The sequence below is a fragment of the Bombus flavifrons genome, chromosome 13 (genome assembly GCF_040668555.2).
Source record: "Bombus flavifrons isolate JBK064 chromosome 13, iyBomFlav1_principal, whole genome shotgun sequence".
NCBI classification, from domain to species: Eukaryota; Metazoa; Arthropoda; class Insecta; order Hymenoptera; family Apidae; genus Bombus; species Bombus flavifrons.
This window is the reverse complement of record NC_138454.1, coordinates 10,822,443-10,840,146: the sequence shown is the minus strand read 5'-3', so window position 1 is coordinate 10,840,146 and position 17,704 is coordinate 10,822,443. Positions and strand designations below refer to the sequence as shown.

The 17,704-nt window shown below is 31.6% G+C and overlaps 2 protein-coding genes and 1 long non-coding RNA gene across 4 annotated transcripts; 1 reads left to right on the top strand and 2 right to left on the bottom strand.

Annotated features, from left to right (window-relative positions):
* Positions 1-998: 998 nt before the first annotated feature.
* LOC138185882 (cysteine sulfinic acid decarboxylase) lies at positions 999-6,396 on the bottom strand. The gene is made up of 6 exons (XM_069125202.1): positions 6,042-6,396; positions 5,129-5,375; positions 4,038-4,245; positions 3,582-3,958; positions 2,013-2,204; positions 999-1,261 (listed from the first exon to the last, which is right to left on the bottom strand). Exons 1-6 carry the CDS (start codon positions 6,311-6,313, stop codon positions 1,088-1,090), a joined length of 1,470 nt encoding a protein of 489 aa, XP_068981303.1. The 5' UTR covers positions 6,314-6,396; the 3' UTR covers positions 999-1,087.
* Positions 6,397-6,612: 216 nt separating this feature from the next.
* Positions 6,613-7,668, bottom strand: Uxt (Uxt prefoldin-like subunit). 2 transcript variants are annotated; one of them, XM_069125204.1, is made up of 2 exons: positions 7,343-7,668; positions 6,613-7,175 (listed from the first exon to the last, which is right to left on the bottom strand). In XM_069125204.1, the coding sequence occupies exon 2, from the start codon at positions 7,162-7,164 to the stop codon at positions 6,730-6,732; it is 435 nt and encodes a 144-aa protein (XP_068981305.1). In that variant the 5' UTR covers positions 7,165-7,175; positions 7,343-7,668; the 3' UTR covers positions 6,613-6,729. The 2 variants fall into 2 exon arrangements, with proteins under 2 accessions (XP_068981305.1, XP_068981304.1); XM_069125203.1 differs by having other exon boundaries at positions 7,384-7,665.
* A 7,361-nt stretch (positions 7,669-15,029) lies between these two features.
* On the top strand, positions 15,030-16,289 carry LOC138186511 (uncharacterized). The gene is made up of 2 exons (XR_011174903.1): positions 15,030-15,353; positions 15,778-16,289. It is a non-coding gene; the product is annotated as an uncharacterized LOC138186511 (long non-coding RNA).
* The last annotated feature ends 1,415 nt before the right edge of the window (positions 16,290-17,704 follow it).

The window sequence follows — 17,704 nt, the reverse complement described above, 5'->3', positions numbered from 1 at the left end:
TACGATTATACGTATATTAGGTAAATTTATTTCTGTTATATCATATGGTTCCTTGGAAATGAAATGATAAATTAAAGAATGAACCAGCGTTGACACGTGTAATAGGCTTTTGTCAGTATTATGTTAACGCAAGTTCGTTTAATCTTACAATTTATAAGTTACCGCGGTTTTGCAAAATTTCATGACTATTAATCGTTGCACATGCTTTTATAATTAATTATGCATACAGATATTTTATACCGTTTGCTAAAATTGCCCAATACGAATCAATGATACTGGTAATTAAACATTATTTCATTAACACGGCTTATTGCGAATCAAACGCAAATATGAACAATGAAAACGCACTTGAAATAAAACGATAATGATGTTGTACGCCAAGGAATTAATGAAATTACCGGTCCATTTCTTTCCCTAGGATGATATAGTAAAGCATTTAAACGAACAACGTTACATGAAAATATCATTAGAAAAGTTTTGCAGTACTAATAAGCGTTCCATTTCGACAAGATTAAGCGTCAAAGGATTCTGTTGGTTTCAAAGGAAAAACTGTGCTACGATGGTTGCAAACAGTAGTTTGTATGCTCCACATAGTACAAACTTAGTATTATAGATACACATAGGGCTTCTCGATATGCTGTCACTTGAATCAGGATTAGTCGGTACGTCGCTGTTCTACGATCTACAACGAAGGCAGTCACCAATTAACTTCGTATCTTGATATTAGAAATTTAGTAGCAGTCCCTTCCTTAATCAGATCGACCGGCGGCTACCAGGTTTCGCCTATTTAACCGAGACGAATTGATTTTCGTGGCTGGAATTCATTAGTTCTTTCGGAGGCAACCTGATAAAGTTCTGTCGTCGGAATATTTGTCAAACACAATACAACATTTTTAATTACAGCGTACAAAGAATCAATTTTTCAGCGTTATAGTGAATCGTATTATAGAAATGCAGATTGACAGGTGAAATGGAAATAAAAATATGACGGCACAACCTTTTGTTTGAATTGCAATATAATTAAATAAGAACTATATATAAACATTTAGAAGATCATAACATCGAGCTATGCATATACCGTAAATTATCACATAGATTCTCCAAGGTTTTCCATTTCGTCAAAGACGTAGAGAATATCCTTTATATCTACGCCTGAATTCTGAATAACAAAACGGAAGAAATTCGGTTTTTCGTGCAGTGGTTGATAATTGATCATCAAACTACCCCTTTTGATCATTTTTTCTTTTAACTTTGGTGCAACCTATTAAAATAAATAAATTTTTATTAAATATATTTTCGTGATATATTATCCTTGTAATATTTTAAGCTTTATACATTGATTTATCTTCAAGAATAAACATTGTTCGATAGGAGTGGTAATCAACATTAGATACATACATATTTTTAGGTTGTAAGTTATTAACTGCTAGTAAAAGCGAAATGACTGTTATAAAATGAAATTTTTATCTTTATCTGATAAGGATGAAACTGCTTATCTACCATAGATGGTACAGATTTCTATTGTACCTACCATCGATATCATATTTTTTAATTAACTTGTAAAAATACAAAATATGTACTTAATGATCTCATACAACATAATTACAATTTAACTGTTCTTATAAATATATCACTGATAAAATATACATAAAAAAAGAAGTATTAATTCCATTTTGTAGAAAGTGATTTGCAAATTGTATGTAAAATTAAAAAATTCATTTTACAAATTTATATATATAATTAAAGTTTGTTAACATTATTTATTGTCGGCGACTTAATTTATATATTATAAAAAAAGGTTTAGAACTTAGATGAAATGCACATTTAAAGTAATTCTAAACTTTCTTAAAACATTAAGTATATTTTAAAAAACTGTTTAAATGTATTACAAATATGTTTATATGTATAACAATTTTCTATACATTATATTTGAATATTTCATCGTTCTAAAACATCCCATTTTTTAGTATTTAAATATTATGATGAAAATATAAAAAATTTAATCAACTTACTTCGTTTAATCGTTTCTTGTAATCCTTAACTGAATTCTGAATTCTTAGATATGGTGGAATAAACCAGAAACACACATTTATAAAACACGGTTCCGTCACTAATTTAAAGCCATCTCTTTTCTCAACTTCTTCTTTGAAGAGAGCTGAAAGTTTCATTAAATGATCGATATGCTTTTCAAATCCTGAAGTACCCTGAAACAAATTTCCTATTAGTTCTGTAAGTAATATATTCAATTCTCAAGAAATAAATAAATGATGACAGAAATTATTTCGACTTCATATAATATAAAAAATATCAAGAAAGACAGAATTACTGAGTTATTAAACTTTTCTTCTTCGATTATATTAGAAAACATTAATGTTTCTTAAGCATAGTACTTTCAAACCATAACTACTATTACTACGTAACTACTAATACCATAACGTAACTACTGTTAATAACAAATTCGTATTATTACTAATAAATTTCTGATAATTAGATAGATGTATTGATGAATCACAATTCATTTAATTCTTGTGGCGTGTCAAAAGAAGGAACTATACACATATCTTGAAATAACTAACGAAATAAAATATATATTTTCCAGTAATATTTTTCATTTTTCTAGTAATTATCATTAATAATATTCTATTAACAAATAAAAAGTAATAATAAAATTTTTACGTGTTTCCAACAAAGAAGAAACGAGAGTATAGATACACGTTTGTTTTTCTATTGACATGTATGTTGGTGAATGTCATAGGAGTCAGTAAAACAACTTCATTTGTGAATAAATACAAAATACTAGTAGTCAAAACTCTGTTACATTAAACTATAGTAACATTCTGTCTTAGTCTTATCTGTGATTCAATGTTAAGACATGTTAAATTTGATAGAATCACTGAGAATAAAATCTGAATTATAATACAGATTGGAATGCTACTTGTTAAGCATTTATCAAACAGTATTATGATATTATTATCAGTATTATGATTTAATAATTCATTATTCAAATCTTTAATATATATATATATATATTAAGAATATTATAATATGCATATGTGTGAGTGAGGGATGAAAACTTTGAAAGTTACTCATCTAAATCCACTGCTATCGTCAGACTCTCTTGAGAATTTCAGGAGATTCTTTTATGATCTTGAAAATGCACTGAGATAGATGCAATATGAACATTCTTCATTCCTAACAGGGGAAGTTAATATATGCACAAGTATACTGGTAAACACTTGAAACATAGCATACAGACCCTTATCTCATACGGAGTGCATCGTAGCACTTGCTTAAACCACAAAGTACAAGATGCACAATTATAGGAAGATCGGGGGAAAAAGTGCTACCAAGGCTAGTTTTTCACATATTTGCATAAGTGGTTAACACTTAAAGATTAATAAGGGAAGAACAGGTACCTATGTATCGTACAAGTAGGACTTATGTTGTGTTCGGTGCATGTGAAACCTTGCATGGAGTTCGAAGAAAGAGTATCTCTGAACAGAAATTATCTACTAGATATAAACTAAATGATTTTATAAAAACAAAGATAAGTTAAACCAAATATTTCATTCCTGAATTACCTTAGCCTGCCACATGAACCAAAATTTCAACACATCTGGTCTGCGTCCACACTGCAAATACTTATCCCCAACATCTAGATCTCTAGAATAAAATTTATCTTTTTGAAAAAGATAAGGAGCCTCTTTAGAGTGAGCTTCCTTAAAAATGCTTTTGTGTTTAGACAAAAGTAAGGAGCATTGTTGAGGAACGGCCAACAGTTTGTGCGGATTAAATAGAATAGAATCTGCTCTTTGTATTCCTCTTAAAAGTACACTGTGCTTTTTGCTAAATACCAAACCGCCTCCCCAGGCTGCATCTACATGCAACCACATACCGAATTCCTGGCAAGTATCTGCAATCTCGATCAATGGATCGAACGCGCCCAAAACCGTCGTTCCTAAAAATAAACATACTTATTAGCGATTGAACCCGTGTATTTATATGACATATCGCTATTACATTATCGTTCAACGAACCTGCAGTAGCAGTAACACAAAATGGATAATTTTTCTTTTTTTGTTCCTCCAATATATTAAATCTCAAATCGCTGACATCCATTCTGCCATAATCATCAGTCTTTATGAGAACAACTTCTATATCGCAAACGTTTCCCCACTTTGAAATCGAGTAATGCGCGTCTTCGGATGTAAAAAGCACTAGCTTCATAGATGGTATATTTTTGTTCTAAAACACACAAAAAAATAATGAATATTAGTTATTACAGAGTATAGATATTAAATCCGAAATGTTAGTTACAAAAAGCTTCATAAATACGTAAAAAAATTTCAGAATATGTACTTTATGTTATTTTTTATTGCATTAAAGCCATTAATTATAATTATTAAACGTTGTTAAAGCTTGCATGTATTGAAGATAAAAATTCTAAATTATATAAAATAAATGAAATATCGAAGATAAAAATACATATACAGGGTGTCTCGTTTTTGTATCTCCTATATTTTATATTCCGCGTTTTTTGTATTCCCTGTGCAAGAAGATTAAGGTACCTGTGTCTGAAATGCTTACTATAAAAGTTATTTTAGTTGTAATTTCACCAAATTTGAAAGACAGCGAGACATAATAAACTACTCAGTATCTTACCTTGTCTCTCATATGCAAAGCTTTATAAGATTAAAGTATTTGTTAAATTAAGCATTTGCAAACATAAATACATAATACTTAATGAAGAATATGACCATGAAAAAGAATGTCTGGCATCAGCAAACGTGTTCTCCTCGAACCAACTAATTAATTCTTCATTGCAATTAACGGTGATATGGTTTTGTAGCAGAATTATTAAGACACTCTGTACATCTTTCACTCTGTACAAAAAAATTATAATTTTTAAGAACTATTATTACAAAATTAGTGACTATCACGGACGTGAAAAAACCTGTTCCATTTATTCCGTCTTATCATACAATCTTATGACCAATAATCTGCATCTCCAATGGATACCACGGTTATTATCAGGCAATACTGTTAAATAATTTAGAATATGGTTTTATTGCTACATTAACCAAACGATGCGATATCAGCGCTGTTTATTAAGGTAATAATTACTCACATATTGAACTTTCTTCCTGAACCAAAATCGAGCTAAGTTAATGGCGGTGCCGTTAGCGAAGGAACCTCCTGGACAGAAAAGACCGTCTCCGATAGTGGTACCATTTTCTTCCTTGTAAAACATGCTTAATAATTTTGTAATCACGGTGCTTTCCATTAATGTCAAGACCGGTGCCACCTCGTAAGTATACACTGAACAGTTCAACGCGTCTGTGAGCCATTGTCCGGCTAAACCGTATGGATCCAATCTAAATCAATTTTTATCCAATAACGCGTATATATCACATTTTCTAATTTCAACAGCAAGTAACAAAGTTACGTTCAATATTTTTTAATTATTCATGTTAATAATTAAACCTTAGCAAAAAATGTCATTTGAAGTCTTAATCATATTTTATAAGAAATAAAACAAATCGTAATATTAATGTTCAGATACATAAAATTATTTTACACATCGATTTGTTACGTGCTTTTGCGAATATTAAAAGTAAAATTCAAAGTATCGTTAACATACATGCAATATGGAAGTAGATATACTTAAAAACCATTGACCATAACTTTCTGTTTCTCTAGTATACAGTCTTGATATACAAAAGGCAGAGATTTTAATTAATACTAAAAATTAATTTATTATTTGCACCTGAACTTTCATTAGGAAAAAAGAAAAATTTCATAAATGTAATATAATTGTACACTTTATAAAAGGTGCTAGATTTTGTTTATTCAGATCTGGCCCATAAATTTTTCAGATCTAAAATAATACAAATAATAATATGTACTATTAAAGAATTTCAGACGTTAGAATATATGTTTCATAAGCATTTGATCAAATTATCCAATTCTTTGCAAATTATAAATAATTTTTAAAATGATTTCTATTCGAAACGAGACTTATGCTCTTATCGATATCTCACCCAGAAAATAACTGATTCATAAAATAAGGATGGCCTGTCTTAACGCTATACTTAAAAACCTTAGTCGCGACCTCCAGAAGGCAATCTTGATTGCGGGGCTCTTCCTGCAAATTAAGATTTATAATATCCCGCAGATGACCCGGTTCTCTCCATCTCAACACAGGATTTTCACGGGACACACTTTCGAAGGTGCAATCGATCAAGGTTGTGATAAGATTCTCGAGAAATTCTTTGTGCCTTTCGACGCATGGTGTGCTCCGCCAATCAGACATTAAAATGAACGCTTCACGCCAAAAAACGTAGTGAAATGAGAAAACAAAGTTGAAGCGAAAAACGTACTGATTCGCTCGCGATTGGCCCCTATCATATATAAGCGAGGCACAAGGTCCTCGCAAATTTACGCAATTGCGCTTAACAAGGAAACAAAAGAGTGGTATTCGGGGTACGAAGTTGATGGGACATAGCGAACGATTTGCATTGGATTAAATGCGCGAATACGTTATGCAAACTAGCCTCGCTGTGATTGACTAACGTCATCGATCTTGGAAATGAAGAGTTTCAAAAAATAAAATAAGTGTTTCAATGTCGTTTGACATTTATTTAAAGCTTCAATATGTACAAAAATTAGTAGAGAAGTATGTATACATGAAAGATCATAAAATTACACAGTGCAAAATATGCTTTGTACTCAGTCATCAAACCCTTGCAATTCTCTAATGCCTAGGAGAATTAGTTTGATATAAGCGTTTGTATTGGCTATCTCTTTATGAAAATGTTTAATTTGCTGTTCCAGTAGTTTAATTCGAACATCGATAACAGCCAGAGCATCGTGTAAAGAAAATTCCATATAATGCCCTAAACCAATATCCAATAGAATTGTAGAAGCATCGGGAATGTGTGCTTCAATAAAGAAACTTTGTCCAATATCTACTTGAGTTTTAAAGCCACTTTTATCAAAGCCATTGTTTTGGAGGGTAGTTATCATACCCTTTAACTGAAGAAACTCTGCAATTTCTCCATTCTTAGTATCGAGTTTCTGCTCTAATTTAGCAAGATCCTCCTTCAACACATCATTGACAAACGTTTCAAACTTGAAAATCTTTTCCTGAATATCAGGATTCATAATTGAGCAGCCTGGACGACATAAAAATTACAAAAATGTTCCATTTTCATCCCATATTATTATAAACTTCATAATATCAAGAAAACTAAATAGTGTAAGTATATAGAATATAGGTTATGATAATTTCATAGAATATTGTTATGCACAAAAAGTGCAATTTATTATCAGATACACTTACTACAAATAAATATAAATAATAGATCCTTTCAAAACACTCACTTTGTGCTATTTATGACCAATTAATCGCATACAGAAATAAAATATCGACGACTGTTGAGGTTAATATACACATAATAATCAACTAGCAGCTTTTATTCTAACATTTTAAACAATTGCGAATTATATTACGCGCACACAATGCAGTATTTTATACCAAAAATTCCGGAGACACAAAAATTATATAACTACACATTATTCGAATAAAATACACTATTATATTATTTGTAAAGCACATCTAATTATACGCTCGTGAAAGTGCGCCAAATGTGCTTCTAGCGGAAGATGTCGGGAACTCTTACAGTCTCAATGGTAAAACAGGTCCCTACCACAAAAAGAGAAAATTATATTTAAAAAAATTATACAAAATACTTCTTGTAACTTTTACAGAAAAGATTAAGATGAATTAAAGTAGAAAATGGTTATTTTTAATAACATTAGAATTATTCATGCTGGACATCGTATTAATCCTGTTATTCACAATTGAATTTGTAATTAGAATCATCCATATAGAAATTATTTTGCAGTACATTAAATTACGAATATTTACAAATTAGACGATTTCAATGTTTCCAATGATTAAATTTGTTAAATATAATATTTATCAGGATTCTATATGCCACACTTGTCGTCGAATTAGGAAATAGAAAAATCGCCAGGAAATCCTCGATGCGTATTATCGTCCCATTAAAGACACTATTATCGTCAAATAAAGGCGCAAGTAGACGTTATAGTGCGCGCATATCTGGGTTGCATTAAAATGTATGAATTGGCTGGAACGAAGGTTTAATAATTCGGATTCGACCTCCAAAGAGAAACTACCACCATTACATCATATTAGTATTTTATTAATTGACTCGATAATTCGATAATCTGGGAGTGCCATGGCCGTATGGTGTCATTGCGCGATAGCACGTGATGTAAATTAACATAGTTGCCGGTGATCGCGCTGCGATCACGCTTACCTTTACCCATCTGATCGTACTGTAAATTCAGTCACGCGCAGATAATTCCTACAATCAGCAATTTAGAAAACACTATGGAGGAGCAATGAAAGAAGCTGTTCATTTCCATATTCCGTGTACTGATACTGTTAAAAGTAGTCTGATTTATGTATATTGTTCTTAGACTCATTTTCATCGGAAGAATCTTAGCAACTTTAAGATAAAATGAACATTCGTGTAGAAATTACTAGTAATTATTCAAAAAATTTTGCCGCCTTCTTGCAGCTTCTTAAATAATTACAGCAACTCTACACGTATCTATAGTACTTGTTATGATATTTAATGTGTTAAATAAATATTTGCATAACATCTATTTCTTCAGTTGTATCCATGAGCATATAAAATTGCATAAATTCGCAACGGTCTTGGCGACCAAACTTATTAGTAGAGAAATAGAGCACGAGCAGAGATATATTTTTATTAAATATCTTACTTATTAAATATCAGAACGAGTATTCTACATTGAATATTTAATAATAATATCATACAATATTTTTGTATCATACGTGCATTCTGTACATTTCTGTACCTTTAGATTGTGCATAATGCATAAAAATCCACAGTCTACTCGTCACGCAAAATAGTTCTTTTAGTTAGTTCTTTAAAACTTCAAACGACAGAAGAATGGTCTCTTTCCTTCTGCAACAATCTTGATAGGGGAAGAATCATAATAAATAATAAATCGCATTCCGCAACGATGATTGATATGAAGAATTGCATGCTATAATACTTCTGAGATTCTTCAAGGCTATCGAGATCCGAAATACTCAAATTAATCTTATAGCAGTATCAGTATAAGATTGGTAAGCGTTGCTGCGTATCCACAGCCACGGATTTCACCTAGGAATCCTATACGTATGTATGTTGGCAGTTGTTCCACGTGTTGGTTACCCATAATCTAGTGATTTCGTATAATATCGACTCGAGAACAGAGATACTGCAATATAATAGAGTAAAAACATTTCTTAATTTCCAAGATGCACATTATAAAATGCTTTGTTTGATCTTGTTTAATCTTAAACGGTATTCCTACGTTACTTAGCCTTCATCGAGGCGAACAAGCATCGATTCTCGAGAAATTCCATCAACTTAATAGCGTGCTAAGCTGAACCAGCTTGCATGGATCTTGATCACCTTCGGGTGAAATAAGGACCATTTATGCATATTGATAACTTAACCCCTTGTTCACTTTTTGTATCGGGATATTTATCCATTTTTTTCGACAAGTCAAGCGGTAATTCACCGGAGTCGGAGTTTTCGAAAATTCAGACCAAGGATATACGATTGCAATGTACTTTTTATTATTTAGCCTATGCACAGGACGAATGTGCGAGTCTAAATTGTAGACGAACAGGATTTTGAATTGTAAAATTAAAGACTTACGGAATTTTTAATCATACAATTACATACTCGAAAAATTCTGAATGATAATGCTATAGAATTACAGAATTACGTTTTGAATTATACGTAGAATTAGATTCGAACATATTTGTTGTATTGACAAAAAGGACGAAGTAGCGTAATATATATTTAAAGATAATAATTTGGCATTCACGATAAAAGGTCTGTTGTGAGTTCTGGTTTGAAGGCCAATCAAGCAGCTTCAAGTAAATTAATTAATTCACGAAGCAATTTGCTAGCATGACAAATAAATTTTAAATGAAGTCTCCGTTATATCGTGGTGAGATTGCTGTTTCCTTTTTAAATAAGCGATGCGCATATTGTGTTGAATTTGACCGTGACTATAAGATACTCACAATGGTAAAAGAATGAATCGTTTTATTGACAATGTCGAGGATGAGGGTCGGTTAAATAGCAAGCTATAGAGGAGTTTCAAAACATCGCGTTCGGCGTACTATAGGGTGAATCATAATACGTAATAAGAAAACCGAATTTGGAATGTACAATATTTTTAAATATGCGATGTAGTTTTATCGTATTGCATATAATTTTGTTATTTAATCTTGGATTATTCAAAGTGTATGGAGTACCGTTAAATTCATTAATGAATGGATTTGTCTGCTTTCGCATATTTAACAACGTTACTACTTTTGATATTTAATTTATATTTAAATAGCTGTAAGTGCAGGTGTACGCTGCACACGCGTTACAAGCAAAGTATACGCTGTAAAATCGCGTCCGGTATATCAGAGGATGAATTAGCAATATGTACTGGTCTCCATGGTACATTTTACAGGCAGTGTACTTTTGACAGCTAATTTAATGGGAATGAGCATCGAGCGACGTAATTATAAGACGATAGAAACGGAAAGAAAATTAAGATAATAACCAGGTTGAAGGGCTATTTTCCTTAGAGATGACATTATCGTTTAGGGATATGAAATCGTAGACAAGAAAGATTGATCTTATTGGTAACTAAGTATTTAGAAGAATTGATAACAGCCATTTAATATTTTTCTCTCGTTCTTTACGTAGGATATACTGACACGTATTTGTTAATTGTAACTTGTCACTTGCCAATTCGCTGACATTATTAATTAGTAAATTACTGTACAAATTAGAAGTTATGTACCGTAATGATCAATAATGTCGTTAATTGCGATAACCAGATTGCGGATATTTACTCGTTTATAGAACATTTAAATCTTCAGAAATCTACAAGATATAGGTAATATAAAAAAATGTACGAAATATTCTTAAGAAATGTAATTTCAGAGCTTTTAGTATCTCTATTATAATGGCTACATTGTATAGTATACTATACTATGTTATATTACGTAGTTTATATAATAGTAACGTTATACTATACTAAACAGGAACAACATGAAAAATGAAGCAACGAAAAGTGCTTCTCGTAGATGTAACATTCACAGTCAGATCTTAAGACAATTCTCAAGATTCAAGACAATATGCATATATCATTCGCATACGCGAGTCACCGATTCTAGTAAAATATAATAATATATTATTCATAGAAACTTGATAAAATCTATATTTATAACTACGGATACGGAAATCAATTAATTATCATAAAGTATACCATGACAGATGATGTAGATGGTAGATAGCAGCGGTTCTGGCCGCTATAGTGAGTGAACTAGAAAAAGGAAAATCTGTTAATACATTTCGCATACATTTATTACAACACGAGGAACCATTAATTCAGATAAAATATGAAAGGACATTCTGAAAGATGGAATAATGCAAATTGTTCGAAAAATCGACGTGTAGATATTTAAACAACTATAGATAATTACTAGGAACGCTATTTTCTGCGTAGATGTATTCATTTCCTAAAGGAGTCGGAAAACGAATATCAGGCATTCCATTTTTGATAAAACTTCGATGTTTAATAGTTGGAGGGGAACGGAGATATTACGCGATACTGAAAATCAAATGACTCTTTATCAAGATAACAACGTGGGAATCCGAGGTTTGGTCGTCATAAAAAATATATGCTACCGGTGAAGGGTTAACACTTCGTTATCCGACACCGAGCAATCACCTATCTCACAGCGAATATGTTTCCCATCGAAGCTGACAAGAAACGACGACACAAGGACGTACGTGTATAAATGTGTATATCTGCGTTGAAGAGGAAACACGCCAGGCGTTGTAACCGGTATATGCACGAGAATATTCACGTATAGGCCTATAAAAGTCTTCGCAACGTTTAACTGCGGCGTCCCAGGTATAAACTAAGGACTATATTGCTTATATAATGCAGAAATATACTGCGGCTAAGGCGATGCAACGCTTTCATACGTCTCGTACCGACCGACCAACTCTCATGGTTTTCCTGCACTGAAATTTCCTAGCTTCTCCATGTCCAAGGTACAGAGTTTCTTGCGTTTCACTTTCTTATCTTCCTGTTGATATTATCAATTGATATAACGCGATATAGCTAGTTGAGTACAAATAGATAAATAAATATTGCTTAGGTAAGAACAATGTACACTTTGTTCATGATGATCTCTGTGCAAAAACGATTTGCTGAAAATTTCAAGACTCCTTCTCGGAATGAATTAAAGTTCATACTGTTATTTCGTTAACTTTACTCGTAAAGTTGTAATATGTACATCTTTATGTAGCATGACATTTAAGTTATCTTTCGTTGCAAGTATGAAACATTGTAATATCACGAGGGTCTCAAATATGTACGCATACTTGACAAATATTAATGAGATATGTGTACGTGTAGATTACGTGACATAATAGGTTGAATGTAGTCGGATCAAAATTAGACACTTATTACAATTAGTACAATTAGTATTCCGTACGAGATATCTCGCGTTTCTTATTATATCGCTGCGGCTATTCACCAGATATATGTCGTTTTTTGCATTCTATCGTTACAGATCGTTGAAGGGATATTTCATATTTTATATTATCGATCAGAAACGATAATTATAACTTTAAATTCGTTTTCTAGAGCACTTGGGTGAATAGCGATAAAAGAATTAATTGTGAGATGTTTTAGAAACTGTTTTTTTTTTTATTGACCGTTTTCAATTCATTATTGAAAATTTTAAATAAATAATTATATGTAAGACATCTTGCTGATGATATTCAACTGTAAGAAACAAGCGTCTATACTTGGTAAACTGCAACGGGTTTACCTTTCACCATGACAATGCTTAACCGCACCTTATTTTGTAAAAAAAGTAAAGCAACCTTGAGTGAGAAGCTGCATCCAGATATTATATCAACATATTTTTATCTCTTCATGCACTGAAAAGTTTGGAGGCATTTAAAAAAGTGAACACTGCTGGATAAATTAATTCTCTAATCATAAGAAAGAAGTAAAGTCTTATAATAAATATACGAGGACGTTGTTTACGAAAATGAGATACATATTTACGTACTAATTGATGTTAATTCGAATTCTGAATCTAATTAATAAAAGGAGCATAGAAGTTTTAATGTAGAAATTGATGGTAACAATTCTAAATCAAAAGTGTTAAAAATGTAAAAATAGTTGAGAGACTCGCGAGATTTTGTAAAAATATTATACTCGATATTTTTTTGTTTTTTTTAAATATTAAGAACGGTAGAACAAAGTTAATGGAGAAACCAAATAAAACACGTATTTCTCATTTAAAATTGTTTCATCGTATGTCATTCGTTTCTTGATGTATCAAATTGTACACTGTAATGCAAAGTAATCATTTCGTGCAGATTCCAATTGCTTCGATAGAAATAAAATATTGTTATTATCCTAAATCTCCTTATGTAGGAAATTTTAGATATTCTCATGCAACCGAAAATTGTATTTTTCTTTTTAACGAAATAATTGTGTTAAAAGAAGGTTTTTTTGTTATTTAAAATTCATTTAAGACTCCTATTCGATTCACTCATGTCTAATATCTTTTTTACAGTGTCGGTTTCTGTTAGGATAGAAAATATGTAAAATATATGGTTTTGCCTTACTACCGCTATAATTAAAATTCTACGGTATATGCGAACAAATTACATCTGGTGTATAATTTAAATTTCCATAATAATTTAACGCGCGTAACGCTCTGACAATGTATAACTGTATATATAAATCGTAAGTAGGTAAGTACAAAATAAAGTATACAAAAATATGTGCCTTTCGCATGTCTGATTAACATGATATAGATACTATACATTTTTCAGAATAAAACGATACCATGTACTTAAAAATTAAAATTTCGAACGGATTAGTTCATTACTGGTAAATATGAATATATCACCCTATACATTATTTCTTCAAAATATGGAAAATGTATTACTGCAATATGTAGACACGAATTAGATGTACAAAACAGAATTTGCGTGATCTTAAAAAAAAGGATAATTGTTATTAGGCTACAGATCGTTACGGAGAGATTCATTGTATTCGCTAAATATCATAACCAATACTATAGTTTGCGTATTATAAGTATATATTTTATGCATTTTTGCATCTTTAATTTTGTTCATAAATGCGTAAAAGTCCACAATCTACATAAACGGATTATTATAAATCATAACGCTATAAATACTTCAGTTGCTTCAAACTTTTGGAAACCATGGAATTTACATGGAGAAAGAAACAGTAAAAAGGAAAAAGAACTAAACAAATTCTTGAAATTTCCTTTCGCAACTGTAACCTAAAAAGCGGAGTTCGGTGATGCAAATTGCATTCACGCAACGTTGGGATAATACTAACTCTCTTAATGGGTTAATAGCAAGGAACAACGAACCATCCTTTCTCGAACGTCAAAAAAGGACGATCGACGTTCGAAGCTTTTATTCCGAAGGGCCGAGAGATTTTTTCCTTCGTGTTATTATCATCGTTCTAGCTTTAGCTACAGATTAGTTACATTTAAATAAATTACAGTGCACAGAAGTCTCCATGCACGCTATTACTCACAAATGACATTCGTGCACGCGAAAGTTAGAGTCTAATTGACGAAAAATGATCGTTCATCTTCGAAGAAACGAATTAGGAAAAATTGATCGCGTGTAAGGAAGAAACCGAAGAATGTGAAATCAAAGAATGTAATAATAACGAGCTCGATCTTAAAACAAGCAACAAGTCGGACTTGTTTCTAGCACGATGCGAGAACAATGTTCGTAGAAACAATCATCTACGCTACAAACAACTGTACCTTCTGTCGAAGAATTGAAATAAGTGGAACACCTTGTTAATTAATGTGGAGGATTGGTGGGGAATGATACTGTTACGCTGATGAGATAATGCAACGCGCGATGAGTTATTAGAAAAAGATCCGACTCTAAAGTAGAAAGTGTAAAAGTGCAGTTAAATGAGACAATTAACAGAAAATTATGGATTATTAACGCAGATAAGTCAATTAGTAGGAAATTAAAAGTAAAGGAAACTGCATGGAAATATGTACGTACTGATATAATAATCCTGGAAGGATGCTGATAGAGTTTATTAGATGGTTTGAAGATACTACAATTTTTATTTCTACCGATAATTCATCGCGACTCTGTTAAATGTATAGCCAGTGTTAATTTTACACGACTAATGAAGAAGTAAAGTATTATTGTATTTTTATTTTATTTACTGTTTGAAATACTTAGATTATTAGCAGATACTATCTGCTGCGTAATTTCTTATATGTCTTATGTTATCGAATAATTGATATCTATAGTATAGTATAATAAAGCATACCTGTAGTATAATTACATTGTTCGATACAGGCCTAAATTATTGTTTATCTTAATATATACGTTTATTCAAATATCATATGAGTTGTATTAACGTTAATAAAATTATATCTTCGCTTCAAATCTACATATATAATAACAATATTTATACCGCGATGCTTCTCTTAAGCAATCGAATTGTACTACACAAAGTCCCCGTAAATAATTTCCAAGATAATGAAGTATTTACTTTGTAATCATTAAAGATGCATCAATTAAAAACATTATAATATTCATTATCTCTATGTAGATTAATGCGAGAAGACACGAGAAGAGAATATCTGCAGGTAAAATGACTAATTTTCAATGAGGCCCTAGCTTAACAAATCATGATGCAACGACAAACATGTACGTAACTATGAAGCAATCGGGAGAAAGATAAGACGAGTTCTTCAACTTATTTCAAACATTATTCAAATCGGTGAGTCTCGTGTAATCTGCATAAACCGTACTATCAGTCAGTTCTTCAGCTTTCGCCATCTTCTTCGCATCTTCTTCGTCGATCTACATTGCGAAATGGAACCGGTACATATACGTTACTCTGTATGCTTACTATCTATACATTATGTATGTGTATAAGTCTCTGTTCAATGCGTTTGTTCATCCTTCCTCTTCAATCGCGTCCAAAGTAATGCGACAAACGTATTCACGAAACGTACTCGACACATCTATGCAAATGATTTTAACACTTTGTCGGGCTAACGATTGTATCTTTTAAACTTATCAAAATTTTAAAATATATTAAGAAAGCTTTAATTGAGATATTGAACTACACAATATTTTCCTGAATATGAATTAAAATTTTGTTAACCACGTTTTAAATTTTAGCATATCGTCAGCAGGATTGTTACAGACAAAATGATGTCAATTTTCCTAATCTTCTGTCCAATTTTAATATACGACGTATTGATAAATCCAAGTTTTGAAAAAGAGAAAGGTATGAAAAAGGTACTTCCTAAGAGTCTATGTTTCTCGATAAGTTATGGCACAGTGACTGGATAAAAAAAGGATGCAGACTCGGGTCTTGGCCGATCAAAATTTAATCGATCTGGCCTTTCGTCTCCTAACCGCTTTTTATAATATTTTTAAGTTTTTGTATCCTACCCCGGCTGATCTATATGTACATTGCGCGTCAGATTGAACTACTTTCTTATTGCTAAATCTTTTTAAGAGAGAAATTTTTTCCCTGCACACTCCTGACTTTTATAAATTACGATAAAATGACTAGACTGAAATGAAAATGAATATGGTAATGTGCAGTATCGAATAGTTCCAGGCTTCAACGAGTCTAAAGCGCAATATTTCGCTAATTATGTTTTTATCGGACAAACTATTTTGCAACTGTCTATGAGAAACTGAAGAGATATTAGTGTTGCATTTGGTGAATCTGTTACATCTACATCTGTTACATTTACGAACATAAATAGGAAACTGTAATATCGTAGTTGAAACGAAATTTTAATACACGATAAAAACGACGGGACATACCGATTCATGTTCTGATTAAAGCTTTCCTCGTTAACGTGAAACTTCAATCAGTATTCTACATGAAACAAACATGAAATATTGCGAAATATTATTTGTGAAAATTCTAATGTAAATTTTCTTGATGGAATCGCACGTTTTATTATATATTTCAAGATCATTCCACCGATGTGTATAATTTGAACAAAAATTTATCGAATACTTTTCAATGGCTTGCAAATATCAACGAATCTTGTATAAGTAACAATTTGAAAAAAAAAGATCCAAATATTTTATTAAGCTTCTTTTATATAAAATATTTCTTCGCATTTTTAGTAATTATAGAGACGATACTGTGTATATATTTAAACCGCATATACCGTCTATAACACAACAGGAGGACAAGGATAGGAGTAGAAAGTTCACGCATCCTGAGTAACGCCATGAATCGTATCAGCATTTATTTAACGTGTTATAGTATAACAATTAAATACGCCGAATACACTGGGTTCACGAATAACGATACGTACATACTTCGGAGATTTTGTTGTTTATCGAAAATTGCGCTCACGATGTCCCGCCTCGCGTATTTGTAGTTCGACCATACCTCGTTTGTCCCTTTTCTCGATCTATCGAAAGCAAATCGTAAAAGTTTGAATTTCACGATGCACGCATTTGCAACACCCATTTCATTTATAGATCGTTAGATAAAT